We start from the raw sequence: 18,564 nt of genomic DNA on the forward strand, positions 1-18,564 counted from the left end.
ACAACATCTGGGAATTTCCAAAATAATTTCTATGGAGGTTTACGTAACAGTGAAGAGAAAACTAAGCTGCATGTGTCCGACTAGCTGGTTCACGCCTAATTGTTCAGGAATTTCACTATTTTTCCTTCTTAAATATTTCAGAGTCTCTAGAGAGAGTTACTGGGAAACCGGGGGAGATATATTTAGATGCTGTCGAGTATTCACTTGTGCTTTTCCTTCACCACATCAGCAGCTGGATGTTAATATTGGGTCCGCGGGGGCTTGGTAAATTTAAAAACCATTTGTTTATTTAACACAGACTGTCCTCTGTGTAAACCCCCTGTCGATGTACAAGAACAGGAGCAAATTATAGGATGAAATAACTTGACCTCTTTACTGAAAATAATGTCTGAGAGACTGTTTCAATTTAGCTCCCCAGTCCCTGCTTATAGATACTTCATCATGTTCAGACTGTGACGTTAGAGATCAGTGGGACGTTGGGTCCGAAACAGGTACAAACACTTATGACCTAGTTAGTTTTTAAGCAGGTCCTTATCACTTAGCACTGCAGGCAGTCCAAATCAAGATTTGGCCGTCGCTCTCGCTGCAGTCACCACACCAACACTGGGTTTTCTGTCCAAGTCGTGACACCACCAGCTGCGTTGAGCCATTTACCTCCCTCCACCCACTCAGACTCATCCTGTTTTTTAGCATTTACATGGAAGTAAACTGTTTATGTTGATCAACATTTGGTAAAACTTTGCTAAAACGACCTCGGTCTCTACTTTAATCAGTGTATAACCCAAGCTCAGATGCTTCCTTATCTCTTATTTCTCTAAGATATACACCCAAGAAATGCTTGAATGGCTGAACCAACAATCTGAATCCAATCAAGGAGAAGCCGGAAAAACTGTGAAAACAAACATTGTGTTTACGGGGGAAAAAAGGCCACAATTTATTTTCCAATTCCCAACCAATTTCAAAACCAGTTACAGTTACACTATGTAATCTAGTTACATGTAATCTGCTACCTGAAGCGGCCTTCAGTAGTGGGCTAAAGCAGAGCCAGCAGGATCGCTGCCAGGTCCCAATGTTCTGTGTTTTGATTAGCAGGGTTAGCTTCAGCTAAGTCCCTGTGTGTAAGAGGCTGGAGGCAGGATTTACAGACCTGCACAGACATCCTGGGAATGTGTGTGTGAGTGTGTGTGTGAGAGCGTGTGTGCGTGAGTGTGAGTGTGTGTTTGTGTTTTGGCTTGAATCTCGGCCCGCTGTGATAATCACCTGGGAATAGAGAACATCTCTTTATGAGAGGTTGGGCTCACATTGGCAGATGATTGGCCACACGGTTCAGAGAGGGAAAGAAGATGAGGAGGGAAAATATGACGAAGTATAAAAACTTGCATTTATTTAAAATAATTCATCATGTAGAAGTAGAATAGATCAGGGCTGATTTTATCTAGGCCTATTGGTTAGTCTGATTTCATGTTAATGTGAGTTTACTAAACTGCATGATTTAGTACCACCAAAAAAAAGAAAAGAAAAAAAAGATTGTTTTTCAGCGAGTAATTTATGTTTCCAATTAGCTTTATAGCTCCAATTCCGACTTTTAGCCAAAATATTGAAACCACGGGACCATGAGGCCTGTGAGGCATGTGACCACTTAATTTGGTTGGTAATTGAAGTGTGTTGTTGTTTATTTACATGGCTTAATTAAGGCAACATGACCAGTGTTAACAAAACAGCTGTTCACCTCCCAGTGTTGCCAAGAGCAACAGTCTGTCCGGTCTTGGGCTAGCTGGTTAGCATGCTAGCTAGTGAAAGAAAAACAAGAGTATTGCTTTCCACCGCTAGTATCCGTATTTAGCTTAATGAGTAAAGGAAAAAAAGTTTGATTATGACCTTGCGGTGTTTCTTTTAGATTGCTAAGTAAACATCTGTTAGTGCTAAAGCTAGCTATGTGGAACTTTAAGCTAATTTAAGATGCTATTTCAAGAAGAGCTCGTGTTTATCTGAGACGGTGGGGTGAAGAAACTGTGAGTAAGCGCTGAAATTACATCACTTTGAACAACGTAAACGAAATAAATAGGCTGTTATTCATGGTACAACGAGCACGTAAACATGCCCGCCTGACGGAGCCGTGTTTGCGTCTGTAACGCTGACAAAGCATGACTGTGCAAAAGTCTGGGGAGCGGGGTAGGCTATATTTGCGTTCGTTCATTATTCAGTTTATGTTATAACAGCAGCAGAAACAATGAAACACAAGCCAGACGGAGTGAACCCTGCAGTGAGTCAGTCTGAACCTCTTAGGCTTCACAAACACACTATTTCAAGTATGCGAGACCATTAACGGTAAAAGCCGCTGCACGTCACAAGCGGTGACGCCGTTTTCAATGAACAGAAGATGCTTTTGTGTTTGATCATATTTACTGCAGCAAACACAAAGTCTGTGGGCGTCAGGTCGTGAAGGAGAAAACACAATTTCACATGGGAACACATATTGGATTATGAAATGTGTGACCACACGGTGTCGAACTCACCTTCCTTTTTCTCCTTGGAAAATGAGTCAAACTTCCTGCGCAGAGATTTTCTCCTTTTGCGTATTTCTGTGTGGGGACAAAAAAAAGAGACAAAGAGAAGGTCACCACTGTGAATAAAATTGTTAGTGATGTTCAAGTATGTGCATGCTTTAAGCCTGCACAATGAAGACTGTGTCCACTGTCTGATGTCTGTCTTTCATTTATTTTGTTAGGCTTCAAGTGTGCCTACGCTGTTTATGTGTTTTTCCATGTGCATTGCTTGTAAAGATGCCATTAATGGAGGATCGCAGCACAAACACTCACCTATACATGAAAGAAACATTCATCTCTCTCGTCCTTTTATCACCATTAAATTAATTTAATAAACTCAATCATCTCTTTCTTTCAATTGTACACACACACACAGACACACACACACACGTACACAGCCAATTCAAACCACACTCATTATGACCCTTTTCCCTTTCCTCTCTTGCTCTGTTATTATCTTTTGCTCTTGAGTGCTTGCACTTCTTCCTCAGTTCCAAGAATAGCATGGACCCTTTCAATAGACGAGACCCTTGTTGTTTGTTTGAATAGACCCTTCGCTTAATGGCTGTACCGCCCCAGACATGAAAGACAAAGGGCTGTGGTGTGTGTGTGTATGGATTTATGGGAAAATATAAGATTTAAGAGCCTGATGCTAAAGGAAAATCAGAAATCATCCCTTCATGCACTCAAAGTTGTTTTTAAAATGTAATGTTAACTGTTATTAGCACTGACATTGTTGAGGTAAAGAGGAAGGTTATTATTGCATAAGTCAAGCCACAATGCATAAAACACTTTCTGTTCTTCAATTTAGTTAAGATTTAGGTAAAGTTGATATTATTCTATTTTGGTTGATTGATTGATTGATTGATTGTACACAGGACAGCAAAATTGTCAACCTATGTAATTTAGGATTTAGCTCAACTTTATAACACTATATTGTTTTCTCATTGGTTTTTGTATTAGGCTATTGGTTTTAAAAGTGTTATGGCTAAGGTTAGCCAGTGGTGAAGAAAAATAAATAAATATTGCCAATGCTTCAATTTAGTTCAGGATTTGGCTCAATTTTATATTATCATGTTGATTTTATATATTTTTTTTAAGTTAATAAACTAAAGCAGAAGGGAGAGGGAGGTGCATTAGGTAAGCTCAGCATTAGCTTTAGCAGCTGCTCCGTGCCTCTGGCTCTTTCTCTTATGCAACAGTTCTGTTACAATGTTTCAGCTTCATGTGATGAAGTGTAAAATTCAACATTTTGATCGACTACATGCAAAGAAATTCTCTGCTGATGTGATCTGGAAAACAACGTCACTCTCCGTGTGTAAACATAACACACCGACACGGGACGGCATCATAAAACCAACATATGGAAAATCCCTTATAGGCCACGATAGGACATGTACAGTTTTACAAAGACATCTCTCTGCTGTGCTGTAAAAATCCAATTACATTTCATTTGGACCAAGAGAAAACATCCATTCCTGACATTTTTTTTTTGCCTCCACACAGTAAGTCACATGAAGATGTTATCAGGACGGGAAGAGTGAAGTTTTACAGCTGCGCTGAGGGTCAAATGTATGTCGAAAGCATGAGTGGGTGTTTGTTAATGTAGCTCTGACTCTATAGTGTGTGTGTTTTTGTTTCAGCTGTTTTTCTTTTACGAGCTCCACATCCTTCCCTCTCCGACCAGGCTGCTGCAGCAGAATCCATTGTTTGGGTTTGTAAAGCTGCTGTTTAGAAATCACTGATTCAAGGTCGGATCTTTTCCCTATTTAGGAACAAGTGGAGATCTCCCAAACACCGCACATTGTGTGACTCGTCAAATATTTGTGGTGCTAAAGATGGAAATGTGTCTCTTTGTTTCCCGTTTAATCATCAAGCACAATCTAAAAAGAAAAAAAACAGTGGGAAGAAGAGGGAGAAAGTGTGTGTTATGTGTGTATGTGTGTGTGCTGTTGGGATAAAAGGGTCAAATTCCCATGACTACAGGAAATTAAAGTTTATTTCCAAAGAGCTCAGTCCCTCCCACCACACACACGCCACCTCCAGCTGAGGCTGATCTCCCGCCGACAAGTGTGTGTGCATGTACACATACATGAACTCGGCCCGGTGATTACATAATGCACATTCATTCACACACAGAGCTAAGATGACAGACAAACACTGAGAGGGGAAACAAACACATGGTTTCCAAGCACAATGGACCACTTATTATTATTCTATTGTTATTTGTTCTTGACAGATAGTTTAGAGTTTAATGCATCATAACAAATTATACAAAAACTGGTGATCAGTCACCTGAATCCAACATCTCTCTGCATCTGGATTTCTTTTAAAGGCTGTTTCACAATGTGCTCAGCTGCTTCTCTTTAAAAACAGGTGCATCCATGAAATTCCTCAAGTCGGAAAGTTCTCCAACCTAATCAACTCGGCTCCAATCTTCAGATACCAGTTAACGCCTCAATATTTAGGAGATAAAAAACAGATTAAGAGTTTAAAATTGGTGTGGGAAAATAAATAACTAACCGTTTTACGATGAGACAATCCTGCAAGACCGTATTGGATAGGTTAAGCAGGTTTAAGAAAGGTTGGTTTAGATTAAAGTAGGTTCTAACTAGTCAGATGATTACTAATAGATGCCTGGTTAAGGTGTAGTTGCTGATATAGGAAATTAATCTATAACCTATTGACTCAAATATCAAACTAATAGAAAACCCTGTTTATGTTCTATTTCAATCCAGTCTTATGGGATGACAGACTGGTTCAAGCTGTGGGTTTTCCACAGAACCTCAGAGAGATTAAAGCATATTTGTTCTCACAATAGAGGCATAAAGGAGAATGAGAAAGAGCAGTGAAGGAAAAAGAACCTGAATGGGGGCAAAAGAAGCGGTGCAGACTGACAATGTAAGAACAAATATTAAAACAGACAACTGGTGAGAGGGGAGAGGAGAGCGAGCTGGTCCCTGCAGAGCAGAGATCCAGAGGATGGGGCATGAGAACGAGTTCCAGCTCCGCACCAAATAAGAACAAATCCGTCTGATAACAACTGACACGTTTCACCAAGAATTTACAAAACGCTGCCAATGAAACTATAACAAACACACTCATGCAGAGAGACAAGATGCTCATGGGAGCGTGCATGTACATAAATGTAAAGAGCGATAAATAATGAGGCTTGTACAAACAAACCAGGATGGGGTTTTTATGGCGTGGATTCCTCTTTTCTTTGAGCTGCAGCGAGTGAGAAGCAAAGAGAGGGGAAAAGGGTGAAAGATGATAAAGAAATAGGCTAGAGAGATGTGAGGTGAAATAAGAGATGACAAAAGTCAGAAAAACAGAAGTGGAGGAGAAGAAACCCAACGGAGACGAAGAAACAGAAACCAGAAACCAGGAGGGATGGATGGAGAGAGGGCAGCAGGAGGTGATGCTGAGGCCATCACTGACCGGCTGGACTGGGGAGATTTCACCCCAGGGGACAAACTGGGAGGCAAGTTTCCCACACTGTCCGCATGCCACTGACTTAGATATTATAACAGTGCAACATAATATAACAGTACAGAAAAGATAAATAGCCTATCTTATCTTTTATCCTTACTGTTAAAATAATCAATAGAGCCATCAATGTGGTTAATTTTGGTAGCTTGCACTACATTGGCAATGTTACAAATTCCAAACTTGGATAAAAAGTAAACACATGAAAATAAATTGGTTTAAAATATATGAAAATATGCAAAGAAAGATGAGAGTTTTCATTAATTTGTTAGTCAGAGAATTTGCTTTTCAAAGTTGTTAGCTGCAGAGAAAGTTCAGAAAGCGTTGGCTTAGGCTACGAAGTAAAAGTTTGTTTTAACCCTTTAATAAAAGCAGGTGAATTCTGTCTCTCAGAGTAAGAATTTAAATTAAATGTATGTCTCTCCACTACACTACTACTACTGATACTAATAATGCTAATTCCTTACACCCGTGTTTATAAAGTGTTGTTGTAGTGGAGGCAGTTATGTGTTCTGATATAAAACCCTCTTTAAAAAAAAAAAAAATGTTGTGCTTCTTAATAACAAGGATATGAGTAAGAGTGTTTATTTTGTTTATCAGCAGCAGCTCCTCCTCCTCTGTTTATGGGCTGTAGCCACGCTTTGGGTCAGTGAAGCTGGCGCTAACAAATGAAAAACTCAAGGCGAGCTCCTTTTCCTATGGGGGATCACATGGTATCCATCCAGCACATGCCAGATCGTCCACGCTGGAAAAAACGTCTGTTTGTATAATGCACTGTTCACAACAAACATTATATAAGATATGATGTGGAGAATATGAGTAACTACTTGACCTTCCCCAAGTCGTGGAAATCCATTCAATTCTGGCTTCAAAAAACATGTGAACAGGTTGAGTCACAAAGCAGAAAACAGGAAATGATTTACTCATTTTCCCATGAATTCTGCTGTTTAATTGAACCCTGGCCTGATGGAGGAAGAGCACGCATGTAGGACGAGAGAAAGATTTCCAGAAAGTGAGGAGAGGAGGGAGGAGTGGAGTCTCACAGGATGTGTTGGTCTGCAAAATGTATCATCATGCCTGTGTCAGGAGGCTAAAACTGAGGTTTCATGGATGTAAGCTTGAACTGACGGCATGAATGAATCAATACAAATAACTTAACAGCCTTGCATTTCAGCAAAACATATGGAAAACTGTTTGCATACAGAAAAGCACAAGCATAAACATAGTATGATATACAAATATAATAATCCTAGAAGAGGAACATATTCAATTTAACCTGAAAATACCCTTCAGATTGATCTCTGTTTTGTTTCTTCACTTTATCACACTAAAGGAATAAAAAACCTACTGGCTAGAAAATGTGAGTGTGAAAAAAGCCAAATCATATCATTTGTGGTTTGCTCAGATTAAGGATAAACAAAGATAAAGACTCAACTGAAGGAGTGAAAGTTCAGAAAATACTAAGCTGGAAAAAAGTGAATTAATGTGCATTACCACCTCCATTAGGAAATGAGTGTACTTTGATTTTATCAATACAAACTTTTATGACCAGAGGCAAACTTGGCTTGTGTTTTAAAATGCACAAATTGAAAATGGGAAAGAAGGGGGAAAAAAAGGAAACACTTAAAATGGAAACAAAATGGAAAATGGAAAGTTTTGTCTACAAAAAAAAACTCTAAATAGCATCTTTGCATCTTGCTGCTTTGAGAAAAATGACTGAAAGTAAAGTGGTTGTTTCCCGTTTTGGTCATTTTGATCTTGGGGGAATTAAAAAAAAAAAAAAAGAGTGCTGATTGATGATGAGGTACGACTGAGTTTGAACTACTCTGAGACAGAACAAGAGTATGGGAGAAAGTTCACATACCAAGTGGTCTCATAGGAGCAAGACTACTGGCAGACAATTCACACACACACAAGTACACACTGCTTCTGCAATCAGCCGTGTTTGTTTCATGAAATCAGCTTGAGATCCCCCTGACCTCGCCGATCCCTCCAGCCCCAGTAAATACGAGAGGAAACCTCCCGGCCTGCGGTGCTCAGTAGGTGTTTGAGCGATTTACAGTTTGTTAGTGAAACTATCTCACTTCATTGGCTGGATCCAGTGCTCTGGAGTTCAAATGGATAAGACGACGACACATAAAAAAAAAAGCGTCTTTGGGCCGGAGTCCAGCGGCGAGAAGGGGGAACGGTCGTCCAAGTAAACAGCAGCAGAGGAAAAGTGTTGAGGTATTTCCTGCTGTTATCAGAGATTAATGAAACACAGTTGTGATGGAGCTCAAGCACTCCACTGTCAGAAGGAGGAAAAGAGCTTTTGATTTTCTGAGAAGTCTGTAAACACATTACATTGACTGAATTTGTTAATAAGATGCCACTTCACTCTGATTAAACGGCTAAACCCATGCTCCAGCTTTCATCAGGGCTGTTATCCCTTTTAAAGGAGTCTTTCTTCACACCAGAAAAACAACAAGACTCTTTTAATGCAGCTTAAAATAACCTTCATTTGAGCTCAGATGCAAAAACAAAATCCCTTCCTAACAGTGTTAGTATGGTGCTTTTGTTTGAAGAGCCATATGTGTTTTGGGCTGAAGATGAAAAACGGTCGCTATGGAGCTGAACTCAGAATTCCCTGAGGGGTATTTAAGTTATCAAGTGCGAAGAGTGTGTGAATAAACAAACCACGTGGCATCTCTTTGCCGTTTGCTTATCACAGCTGACAACTCAGACAGTTTACACTTGTACAGAATGTTTTCTTTTACAGCTCCTCGCTGCCTCGCGCTCATTCCTCAGACAGACTGTTGTGGCGTCCTCCGCAGTCAGAGGGGTCGCAGCTCGACCTGAGGGCAGGTCAACCTCAGTCTGTCCGACAGGGAGTGGGTTCGCCCAATCAAATCTTCCAATTCCAAAGTGAGCGGCGCCACGCAGCCGGGTTGACCATGTCATCATGAGCCTGACCCACAACCACTGACAGTCACACTGATGAAGACGCATGCAGACATTATCATGGGGTCTTAACTTTATGCTTTTTAAAGGGTTGAGACACAGAATTCATTCATTTCTGTAAATTGTGAAAATGTTGAATCATGGTTCGACCAAAAGCTAATGTGTTTTTCCACGTTTCTTGTTTTGTTGCATCTCAAAGAAACACCATCTAAGGAACACTTGTTTGCTTTGCCCCCATGAAATAGTTAAGAAGATCGGTAACACCACTTTGATGTCTTTATGCTAATTATAACGCTTGAAGCTAGTTAGCTTTGCAAGACAGGAAGTAGTTCGAGGTGCAACGTTTATACACTTTGGTTCATGTAGAGACCCGTCAGAGATGCTAGCAGGTGTACTAGATACCTGTAAACAAGCTAGGCCAGCTTTATTCAGTGTATTTAAAGTTGAGCTCATTGCTAAACTATGTTAGCTAAATGACTCCTGGCTCTATGTTAGCATACCGGCGTGGTTTATGAGTCTTGAAAAAAGCCTTACCCCAAAAATAGTAGACTACACCTTTACATCTTGGACTTTAAAAGCTTCACAAAAAACAATTGAATAGCTTTAGGATAAAGTCAGAAGACACAATTTGATTTGTTGTCAGTGGACTAGCCTACAACGCACTAAAGTCCCGGTGTATCCGGTTCCCTCCTGGCCGTACCTGTCGGGATGCTGATCTTGATGTCCAGGTCGCGCTCCTCCAGGTGGTACAAGGCCACTTCCTGTAGCCTGGCTCGCTCCAGCTCCGACAGACTCTGGATGGGCACCGGCTGCAACCGCACGCTCTGACCCAACATGGTCGCCCACGTGTGGTCCCCCTGTTGAAGGTGGAGAGTTGGGGAAAGAATTTAGAGATCAAAAGGGTAGATGGAGGACTGGGAAAGACTTACGACAACACACACACACACACCATTAATCACAAGTAGTAGATATCCTTTTATCTAAGTACAACAAATTTTCTGCTCCCTCGGCCATTTTTAACCAAAAACCAAAAGCTTAGAAGATGCAATGGAAATCTGCAGTGGCTGTAATCAGTGAACATTATCAACCAACCATCAAGTCAAGGGAACAAAACCCTCAACTGAAAATTCAATCTACCAAACAGTGTCACCACTTTTAACAAGCTTTAAGGTACAACATACAGTATCTCACTGTTGACCATACCCAAAGCAAGTCACTATCACATGGTCACAATATCATAGTTTAATGAGTGTCAAGCTCAATCAAACTTTTTCATCCGAAATTGAGTTTCTATTTTATGTAGGATAAAAATGACTCAGGTATTTTCATGACCCTCGACTTCAACTTTGATAACCTAAAAGATACTCTCCAGGTTTTTTCCTTTTATTCAGATGGAGGTCTTATCTTTATTGCAGTCTTTCTTTGTAGTCCTTGAGATTTCTGCACAATGGATGCTATTTTCCCTCAAGTGACGTCCCTTCCTAAACAAAAGGGGGAACTCCACACATTTATTACATAAACACTTTTACTCAGCATATAACAAAGTGCAGCCTTGTCAGGTTGACAAACTGATCTTGAGATGTCATTGGGGTTGTATTAGCTCACACACAGTGAACAAAGCCAGGACATCTCAGCCTTTGTGCTGCCTTTATTTGGAAACTAAGAACACAAATACACTGTAAAAAAAAAAAAATGATATAATGATATTACTGTATAAACACACTCACACTGATAAATAAGCAGAAAACATTGTTAAAGGATGAACACATGTTTAGATGACTTGGACGACTGGAAGTGGTGTTTGTGATATGAAGTATATGTTTTTAATAATAATAATAATTTTCCATTTGAGTGGAAGCATTTATTTATCTGAACAGTAGAAATGCTTCGACAGGCTGCGCTCCAGTTAATAATGTTTTTTGAGACTATGTAACAGCCGTCTGATATGACCCACTGTTCTCTGCAGTGATCCAGCTTCCCCATGCAGATTATTCTGGTTTAATCTTAAAATCTTTAAAGTCAGAGTTAATTTTATGTTTTATTTTTTCCACTTCTACCGCCGCAGCCTGAGGGTTCAATCACATTCACAGTCACCAAAAAAAAAAAAAAAACGGCAGTCAACTTTAAGTAGAGAGAAACCACTGTTAACAGGGATAATGACAGATGGGGTGAGTAATGAAGAACAGAGTGAAGCAGGATGACAGAGACAGAGATGTGAATAGAAACTGAAGAAGATTGAAAGTGAAGGAGTGAACGCATCGTGTTTGATGGAGAGACACGGCGACCACAGGTTAACCAGATCCAGACCAACACGCTGCAGATCTGAGGTCTGCGCCTCGCGACCTGTTCGAGCGATCACACAAAAAAAATGTGCTTTTGATTTATACGTGTGGTGAGATCCCTTCACATAACCACTGAGAAAACAATCTGCTTAGCCTGAGGAATGTTGTGAAACTCAATTTAGGAAGTCATATTTTACTTCAACAGTCAATTGATCCAGTTAAGATTTGAGAGGAGGAACCGCCAAATAAGAAAAAGGTGGTGAGTGAGTTTTGTTCTGCTTTACTAACTGTGCATCCTCTCAGCTCCTTTATTTAGGTAAAAGAACCAATGCAACAATATGAAAACAGTGAAATATCACATCATTTCCCCTCAAACAGTTCTTGTGATGACGTAATGAAAGAACATCTGCATTGTTCTAATAGACAATACTTTGTTATGTCATAAGCCAAGAGGGTTGTCCTTCAGTGAGCCTGTATTGCATTACATGTGTTCTGTAAAATATCAATCTGTGAAATACTGAATATGCTAATAAATACGGTATAAAAGCCTTTAGGGAACCCTATCGTATCACTGGCCTTTCCAAGGCTGAATTTTTGAGGTACTACAACATAAAAACACATAAAAACAGTCATTGGAAACATACAGTCCTGAGTTTTGACATTTGAAAGATTATATAGATTCATAAATCAATAGAAACTGCAGACAGTGTGGGAAATGTTCTTGTTGTAAAGAAAACTGGATGCTTTAATAGGGGGTTAAAACAAAACAACAAACACTGATTCCCACAGTTGACATTATGCAACCGGACAGCTGTTAGATGTATTATAACACACTGACTCATTCCTCTAATGACTAATGAACAGAGCCTGGTGTGTGTGAAATTAGCAGACTTCCCCTTCATAACAAGAGTCTGAAAATGAGGGATAATGGGACTTTAAATACATCTGATCATCAAAGAGTTTCATCACTGTGGAAGCTTTAGACGATGTCCGAACAGCCCCACAGGTGCTTCTGGCCACTCCAGCTGTTTTATATACTGTATTTCCCAGTAAATTGTGGTTTAAATAAACGTTCCAGGACAAATTAAAGTCTAACTGTTGCTTTCTGGTTCCTGTTTTTGGCTCTGAGCCCTGATGGAAGTTTTCCAGACTTTATACTAATCTCTGCTCCTCCATATGCTCTTAGTACGTACAATTTGGGCAAAATATGCTGTTATAAAACACTTTGCTCATTGTTATTCTTCTACTCTCTGTCTCCATGTCTATACTGCACCTCCATATGCGTGTGACTGTCTCATGTCTATAATCCAGCCGTCATCAGCCTACACTGCGCAGCATGATTGGGGGAAAATTGTCCTCGGACCTTAATGCTAAACACAACCAGACAAAGGGACTGTGGTGAATCTGGATTACAGTTACCCACAGCTAAAAACAGGACACATACATTGTCTCAAAGCGACACGGCTCAGTGGGGAACGGCGGTATGAGACAGTTGGTCAGAAGTGACATTTAAGAAAAGCGTCATGATGCATCAGTTGGTCTTTTTACAGAAAGTCAACCTATGCATTAACTCGTATACTTTCTCTCCGGAACAGACGCACAGATTCGTACGCGGATCAAAATAAAACACTCGTCACTGCACAGATTTGGTTTTACAAAATGCCAAGGGTAAGAACTGACATTTAGATTGAGATGACTCATTGTGGGTCTGTTTCCAGAAAGTAAACGTCTCATAGATCTTCTGAGCAACAGATTTGCGCCTACATGTGTCCAACTGAACCTGAAATGCTAGTTCTACTTATTAAGAATATTTAGGTGATTAATGTTTTGTCAGAGTTCCCAAATTCTTTTTTATTGCAGGCTAATCCAAACACAAACTGCACAGGCAGGCACCCAGGGAACTACTTTATCAAATTCTCCAACAACACAGCAATTACAGGACTTACAGGACTGCATTAGATGGGTAATACATTAACATTAGAAAGTTCTGATGGTCACTGCTGGTTTTCATTATGATTCCCTAACCTTTACCATGTCGTTGTATAACAGCTCTTGCTTCTGTTCGGAGAGCATCAGTACTGTAGATGTGGGATTTCCTGCCTGGTGTAGCCATTCATTTTGTTTAATCAGTAAAGCTGGAAACTCAAATTTCTCATTAGGCACAGTATGTGATGAAAATCATGTTGAGAAAACACTTAGCTCTACAGATGACGTACAAACAGACCGGCCTTTCATTTTCCCTACAGCAAACTACAACTTCTATAGCCTACAAGATATTAAATTACCGTGTAGATGCTATTACATTGTAGGTGATGCAAGACAAATTTCCACACAGGGAATATAAAGTGTTATCTACTGTATTCAATAAACCATGTACAGTTGCATCGCACATTAACTCAAATTCTTCATTCAAGAAGACCAGATCTCAATCTACACGATTCCTGTTGACCTCCCTCAACCTCCACAAGCAGATATTCCTCTGGAAGCTTCAGACCATCGGTCACAAAATCCTGATTTCACGTAAAACAGCAGTCAAGTCTTCACTTGACGTGCTGTGATCATTGACCATTTGTTCTCAATCACTCTGTTGCAGACATAATGCATTTGCTTTACTTAAGTGTAGATAATATGCTATGTCCAGTGTCGTTTGGCTCATTTTTGCAGTGAAAACTACTACACCAACAATCAAGCCTGTAGCTGCAATACATTTTCTTTTTCACAACATTGATGTGGTTTCTCAAAGCTAGAAGCCAATCCCCCCCTGACTTTATAAAGATATAAAAAAGAGTAGGCTACATTTAACAATTTGAGTCCAGATCTCTCTGTAGATTTTCTGTCCACTTGTGTGGCTTTAGTCAACACCAGGAACAATTCAAACCACATGACAGACAAACCACACAGGAACATACAGAGGATAAATGGGGAGTACAATGAACCAAAACTACAATTCACAGAAACATATGCATTTCTGCAAGTAAACTCAAGCTTGGGAAAGACATGGTTACATTGAAGTCCTCAAGCTAACGAGGCAATTACCATGTAAACTGATGTCTCATTGAAGCACAACTACAGAATCTGATACCCCTGTGGACCTTGTCGTATAGGAAGTGGTATAAAAACAACTCGTCTAGGGTAGTACCAGACGTTAAAGCACATTTCCTCTACTCCATAGAAACATCAACACAAAAGATAAGCAACTGAATTCAAAAAACGTACTCAATTACAAAAAAAAAGACTGAAAAACCTTCCCAGCATACTCGAGGCATAACTTCTACAGTTCCTGACAATAACTCTTGATGGTTTAGTCCCTTTATGGGAAAAGCATGTTGCACCATTAGTGAAGTGAGTTGCACTTAATGGCATCCCAGGAGGAGCAGTTTCAGCTTGCTGCAATATTTTAAGGCTACAAAAATTCTGTTAACAGCAACAGGAAGCTAAATTTGGATGAAAAGTAATAAAAAGGAAAACAAGCTAAACTTAGCATCTTAAATCAGCAAAACAGAAAAATCTAGTTAGCTTGCGGCAACAACCCTTATGTGTCCCATTACCCTTGTCCATTTTTTCACCCGAAAACAAGCTAATTAACATGCTAACGCTACCTAGTAAGCAAACAAACTAACATTTAGCACAGAAATATATTGCGTAAACTGACTGAACGCTCTGTGGCCCCAAAGACGATTAAAAGTGCAACATCTCAAACACCTTTTCTTTCCTACTTCCTCTCCTCGTCACAATCTTTCAAGAAGTTGAGTCGGCCATTTTTGTTTGATGCATTATGCAACTGCATAAATCAAGTGTTTTTCAAGGACACCATTTTGGATTGAACCTGGAGGATGAATTTTAACTTGGTTTGTAGCTCTAACAAAGTTTTAATATACTTTGTGTGATTTACTTATTGCTTGTTACATGACATTAATCATGCTAACCATGCTAAAAGGTTAAAAATGCAATACATGTGTTTGCGATTACATGGGTTTTTGTGTGTTGTGTTTGTGTGTACCCTCTTCCGATGAAGAGATAGAGTTAAAGTCTCTTCTAAACTCTGATCGCTAACAGATGCTGCTTTCTCTTTTTTACCTTTCAGTCTTCCCATCACATCTCACTCACCCTTGTTTTCTGTCTATGCCTCTCATTTCCCTGCCCTCCTTTTCCTTTCTGTGTTTCCATTTCTCCGTCACCCCCCAACCCTAACTCCATCATGCTGCTGCTAATGTGATTGGGTATAATCATCTCTCCCTACGGTGCCCCCTCTCCTCCCTCCCTCCCGGTGCCTCTCGTCGTTAACCCCAGCCTTTGTTCTTCCTCTACCCACTTCTTGGCTAAACACTGCAAATGAGATTTGTTGTTATGAAGGTGATGAGGTCATTTATTTACCCTGAATTACATGAACATTTTTAAATTGTTGCCATCAGGGGAGCTAGATTCCTGAGGGTGGGTACAGATTTCACCATCTTAGGTCAAAGTCGGTCTAGAGCCATGGAGGCTAGATCCCAACAACACCACACTGGGATCAGACTACTTGCATTGTCATGGTCAATTGATTTCTCAGATTAATTGATAATAAAATGACTGGTTCTTGCCAACTCTAGATCATTTCTGAGATACCCAGCATCATGTGGGTGAATGGTGAGGAGGACTACGCTGTTCACCTTGACCACACCAACAAACATACCTAATGTTCAGTTTATCTGATATTGATTGACCATTAACAAGTTGATATGACGTAATTAGACTTTGTCTCACTGAAATGACTTCCAAATACTCCTTATGTACGTTTCTTGGGTGTTTGTCAGTCCATCAATCTCATTCTTGTGGACTCAATATCTCAACAACACTTTGATGGTACTTCTTCAAATTTGGTATAAACCTCCACATAGACTCAAGGATGAACTGTTAAGAATTTGGGGGTCAAAGGTTAAAGGTCAAGGTCACAGTGAGCTTAAAACATGATCTGGGGGCTTGTAAGCACAATGTCTCAAGAACTCCTCAAGGGAATCAATCCTCGCATGTGGTAAAAAACCCAAAGACGAGCTGTTTGTTTAGACTTGAGTGGTCAAAGGCCAAAGGCCACATAGGCCCCCAGTTAACACTATCTGGCCATAGCTCAAGACTTCAAATTGCAATTATGACAACGTGTCACACAATTGGTTCATATTTTATATGACTTTAAGGTAAAACACAAAGGAAATTGCTTCATAAATCTGAAGTCACTGCCTCCTGGACTGTATATAACACAAGAGACTGGATCCTCCGTGTGTGATCAAGTTCAGGCAACAAAAACTCCTGAGTTAACATAAAAAGGTTTAAGCATTTTTTTAAATCAATCATTCATCAAAAATCCTCCGCTGCTCGATGGACATTTGAACTCTCATGTATCCACTCTGATATTGTGTCGCCTAACCACAAAGACCTAAACACAACGTCTGTATTTACTTATAACAGCCTGAGTCAGGTTCTCCAACATTTACATCATAAACACAGTGATGACGCCTTAACGCATCGGTAAGTTACGACCCAAAAAGGGTCACAATTTAACCCTTTGATGCGTGACTGTTTTCATTGCCCCTCAGTGATAAATTCCTTCACTTCTCATTCTCCTCTGTAAAAACTCATCTTATCTAAATTTGCTGGTTGTAAATCAAACTGAAGTCTCTTCTCTGGTTGAATGGGTTCCCAGTTCCCGGTCGTTCAGCCCCCCCACCCCCACCCCTCCCTCTTACAGCTGTATAAAGGCTTTGCTGCTTCATCGGTGAGGGACAATAAAGTTTACTGAAGGCTCCTTTTACCAGGTCTATGATGACCTAAAAATACATCACTAATGCATAAAGTGACTTTCTTCTTCCTCATGCTTCACTTCTCACATCAGGAAAAACTCCACAAAGAAGCTCAGAGCACAAACTGAATGGAGCTTCAACACAAGAGTGTGTTATTTCTATATTTAAACGAATAGAAAACAGATGAACTGACTTTGGGAGATAATTAATTATTCATTATCAGGATTGAAGTTTCATTATCATCCTGCTTGAAAAACACCTTGTTCTTTTATGTTTTGTCGGACACATAAATAATGTTCTCACTTCCTGCTGAAGGATCGTTTTCTAAACGAGGGAACATTATCTTCACATCATTCAGCTCCACGTCGTGTTTTCATTAAGTTAATTAGCAGCCGCGGCCGGTCTCATTAGGACGCTCTCGAAAACGCATCACAACTGAGCCACGGGGGAATTAGTATGCAGAGGTGCTGGCTCCTTCACACCAACACACAGACACACACACGTAAACAGACAGGCAGGCAGCACTAATAGGCCCCTTGGTGCTGCTAAAGTCTTCAGGCTGAGCCACACAGACAGGTCTTGCGTCGACACAGCAGCTCTACTGTGTCACTTGTGACTAAACTGGCACTGAAAACACACACACATACGCACACACACACTCAGCTTTTAGGGATGACACACACTCTCCCGTCTGGAATTCAAAGTTAGGTCAAAGGACGAATAATGATAGAAGTGGATTAGTGGGAAGATGCCAAATGCTTACGATTGTGCAAGCGCGGTGTGTTTTTTTTCTGAATGTGTGTCTATGTGAGTGTGTGTGTGTTTGTTTGTTTGTGCATGCATCCCAGTGTTTATCCTCCACAATGAAAAGCTTCACAGTTTAAACAGGAAATCAACTAAATTGAGCAAAACATAAAGTTAATTTCCTACAAGATAATGTACATTTATTTAAAGCATCTTTAAGCTGTAAACAGTTTTTATTACTCACATGTTTGTGCTACAGTAAAATATGAGCTATTTCAAGAGTGCACCATGTGAGATTTTCTTTAATTGGAGGAAATTAACATGGGTAGAGTTGTTAACCATCTTAAAAAGACTCAATTAATGGTGTTTTATAAAGCTAATGGAGCTTCCATGAGTTATAAACAGGCAGCAGCTGTTTTCTTAAAGAAAAAGAATAAAGAAAAGACTAAAATAAAAATCATTAAATGCATAAAATCAAAGTTTAGTGTCACTATGCTGCATATGAAGTGAAGAATTAAACCTGCAACATTCATCCAACCAGAGAAAATGGTAAAAATCACAAGCGTGAAAGTCACACATATACAAACACACATATCCTGCATAAGAGTGTCACTTACTCTTAGTTAAAATCCCCCTGCAATCAGTCCCGTCAGATTTCTGTGCTTCGTTTATCCAGACTTTGGTCGGAGCCACAAATGCATCTCAACACTGAGGTGAATGAACAGAAGAGCAGCTGAAGTAGTGGGTGAGTGAGTTAGACAGAGACAGAGTGTAAAGGAGAGAGAAAGA

The 18,564-nt window shown here is 40.0% G+C and overlaps 1 protein-coding gene across 1 annotated transcript in view; it reads right to left on the bottom strand.

The window, feature by feature from the left end:
- arhgap36 (Rho GTPase activating protein 36) overlaps positions 1 to 18,564 on the bottom strand; it is a 64,037-nt gene that overhangs the window by 17,276 nt on the left and 28,197 nt on the right. Inside the window, exons 2-3 of the mRNA XM_083993255.1 lie at positions 9,676 to 9,832; positions 2,517 to 2,582 (exon numbers count right to left, since the gene is read on the bottom strand). Coding sequence (XP_083849381.1) covers positions 2,517 to 2,582; positions 9,676 to 9,832 — 223 coding nt within the window. The remainder of the gene's footprint in view (positions 1 to 2,516; positions 2,583 to 9,675; positions 9,833 to 18,564) is intronic.

Source organism: Trachurus trachurus (assembly GCF_905171665.1).
Source record: "Trachurus trachurus genome assembly, chromosome: 18".
Taxonomy (NCBI): domain Eukaryota; kingdom Metazoa; phylum Chordata; class Actinopteri; order Carangiformes; family Carangidae; genus Trachurus; species Trachurus trachurus.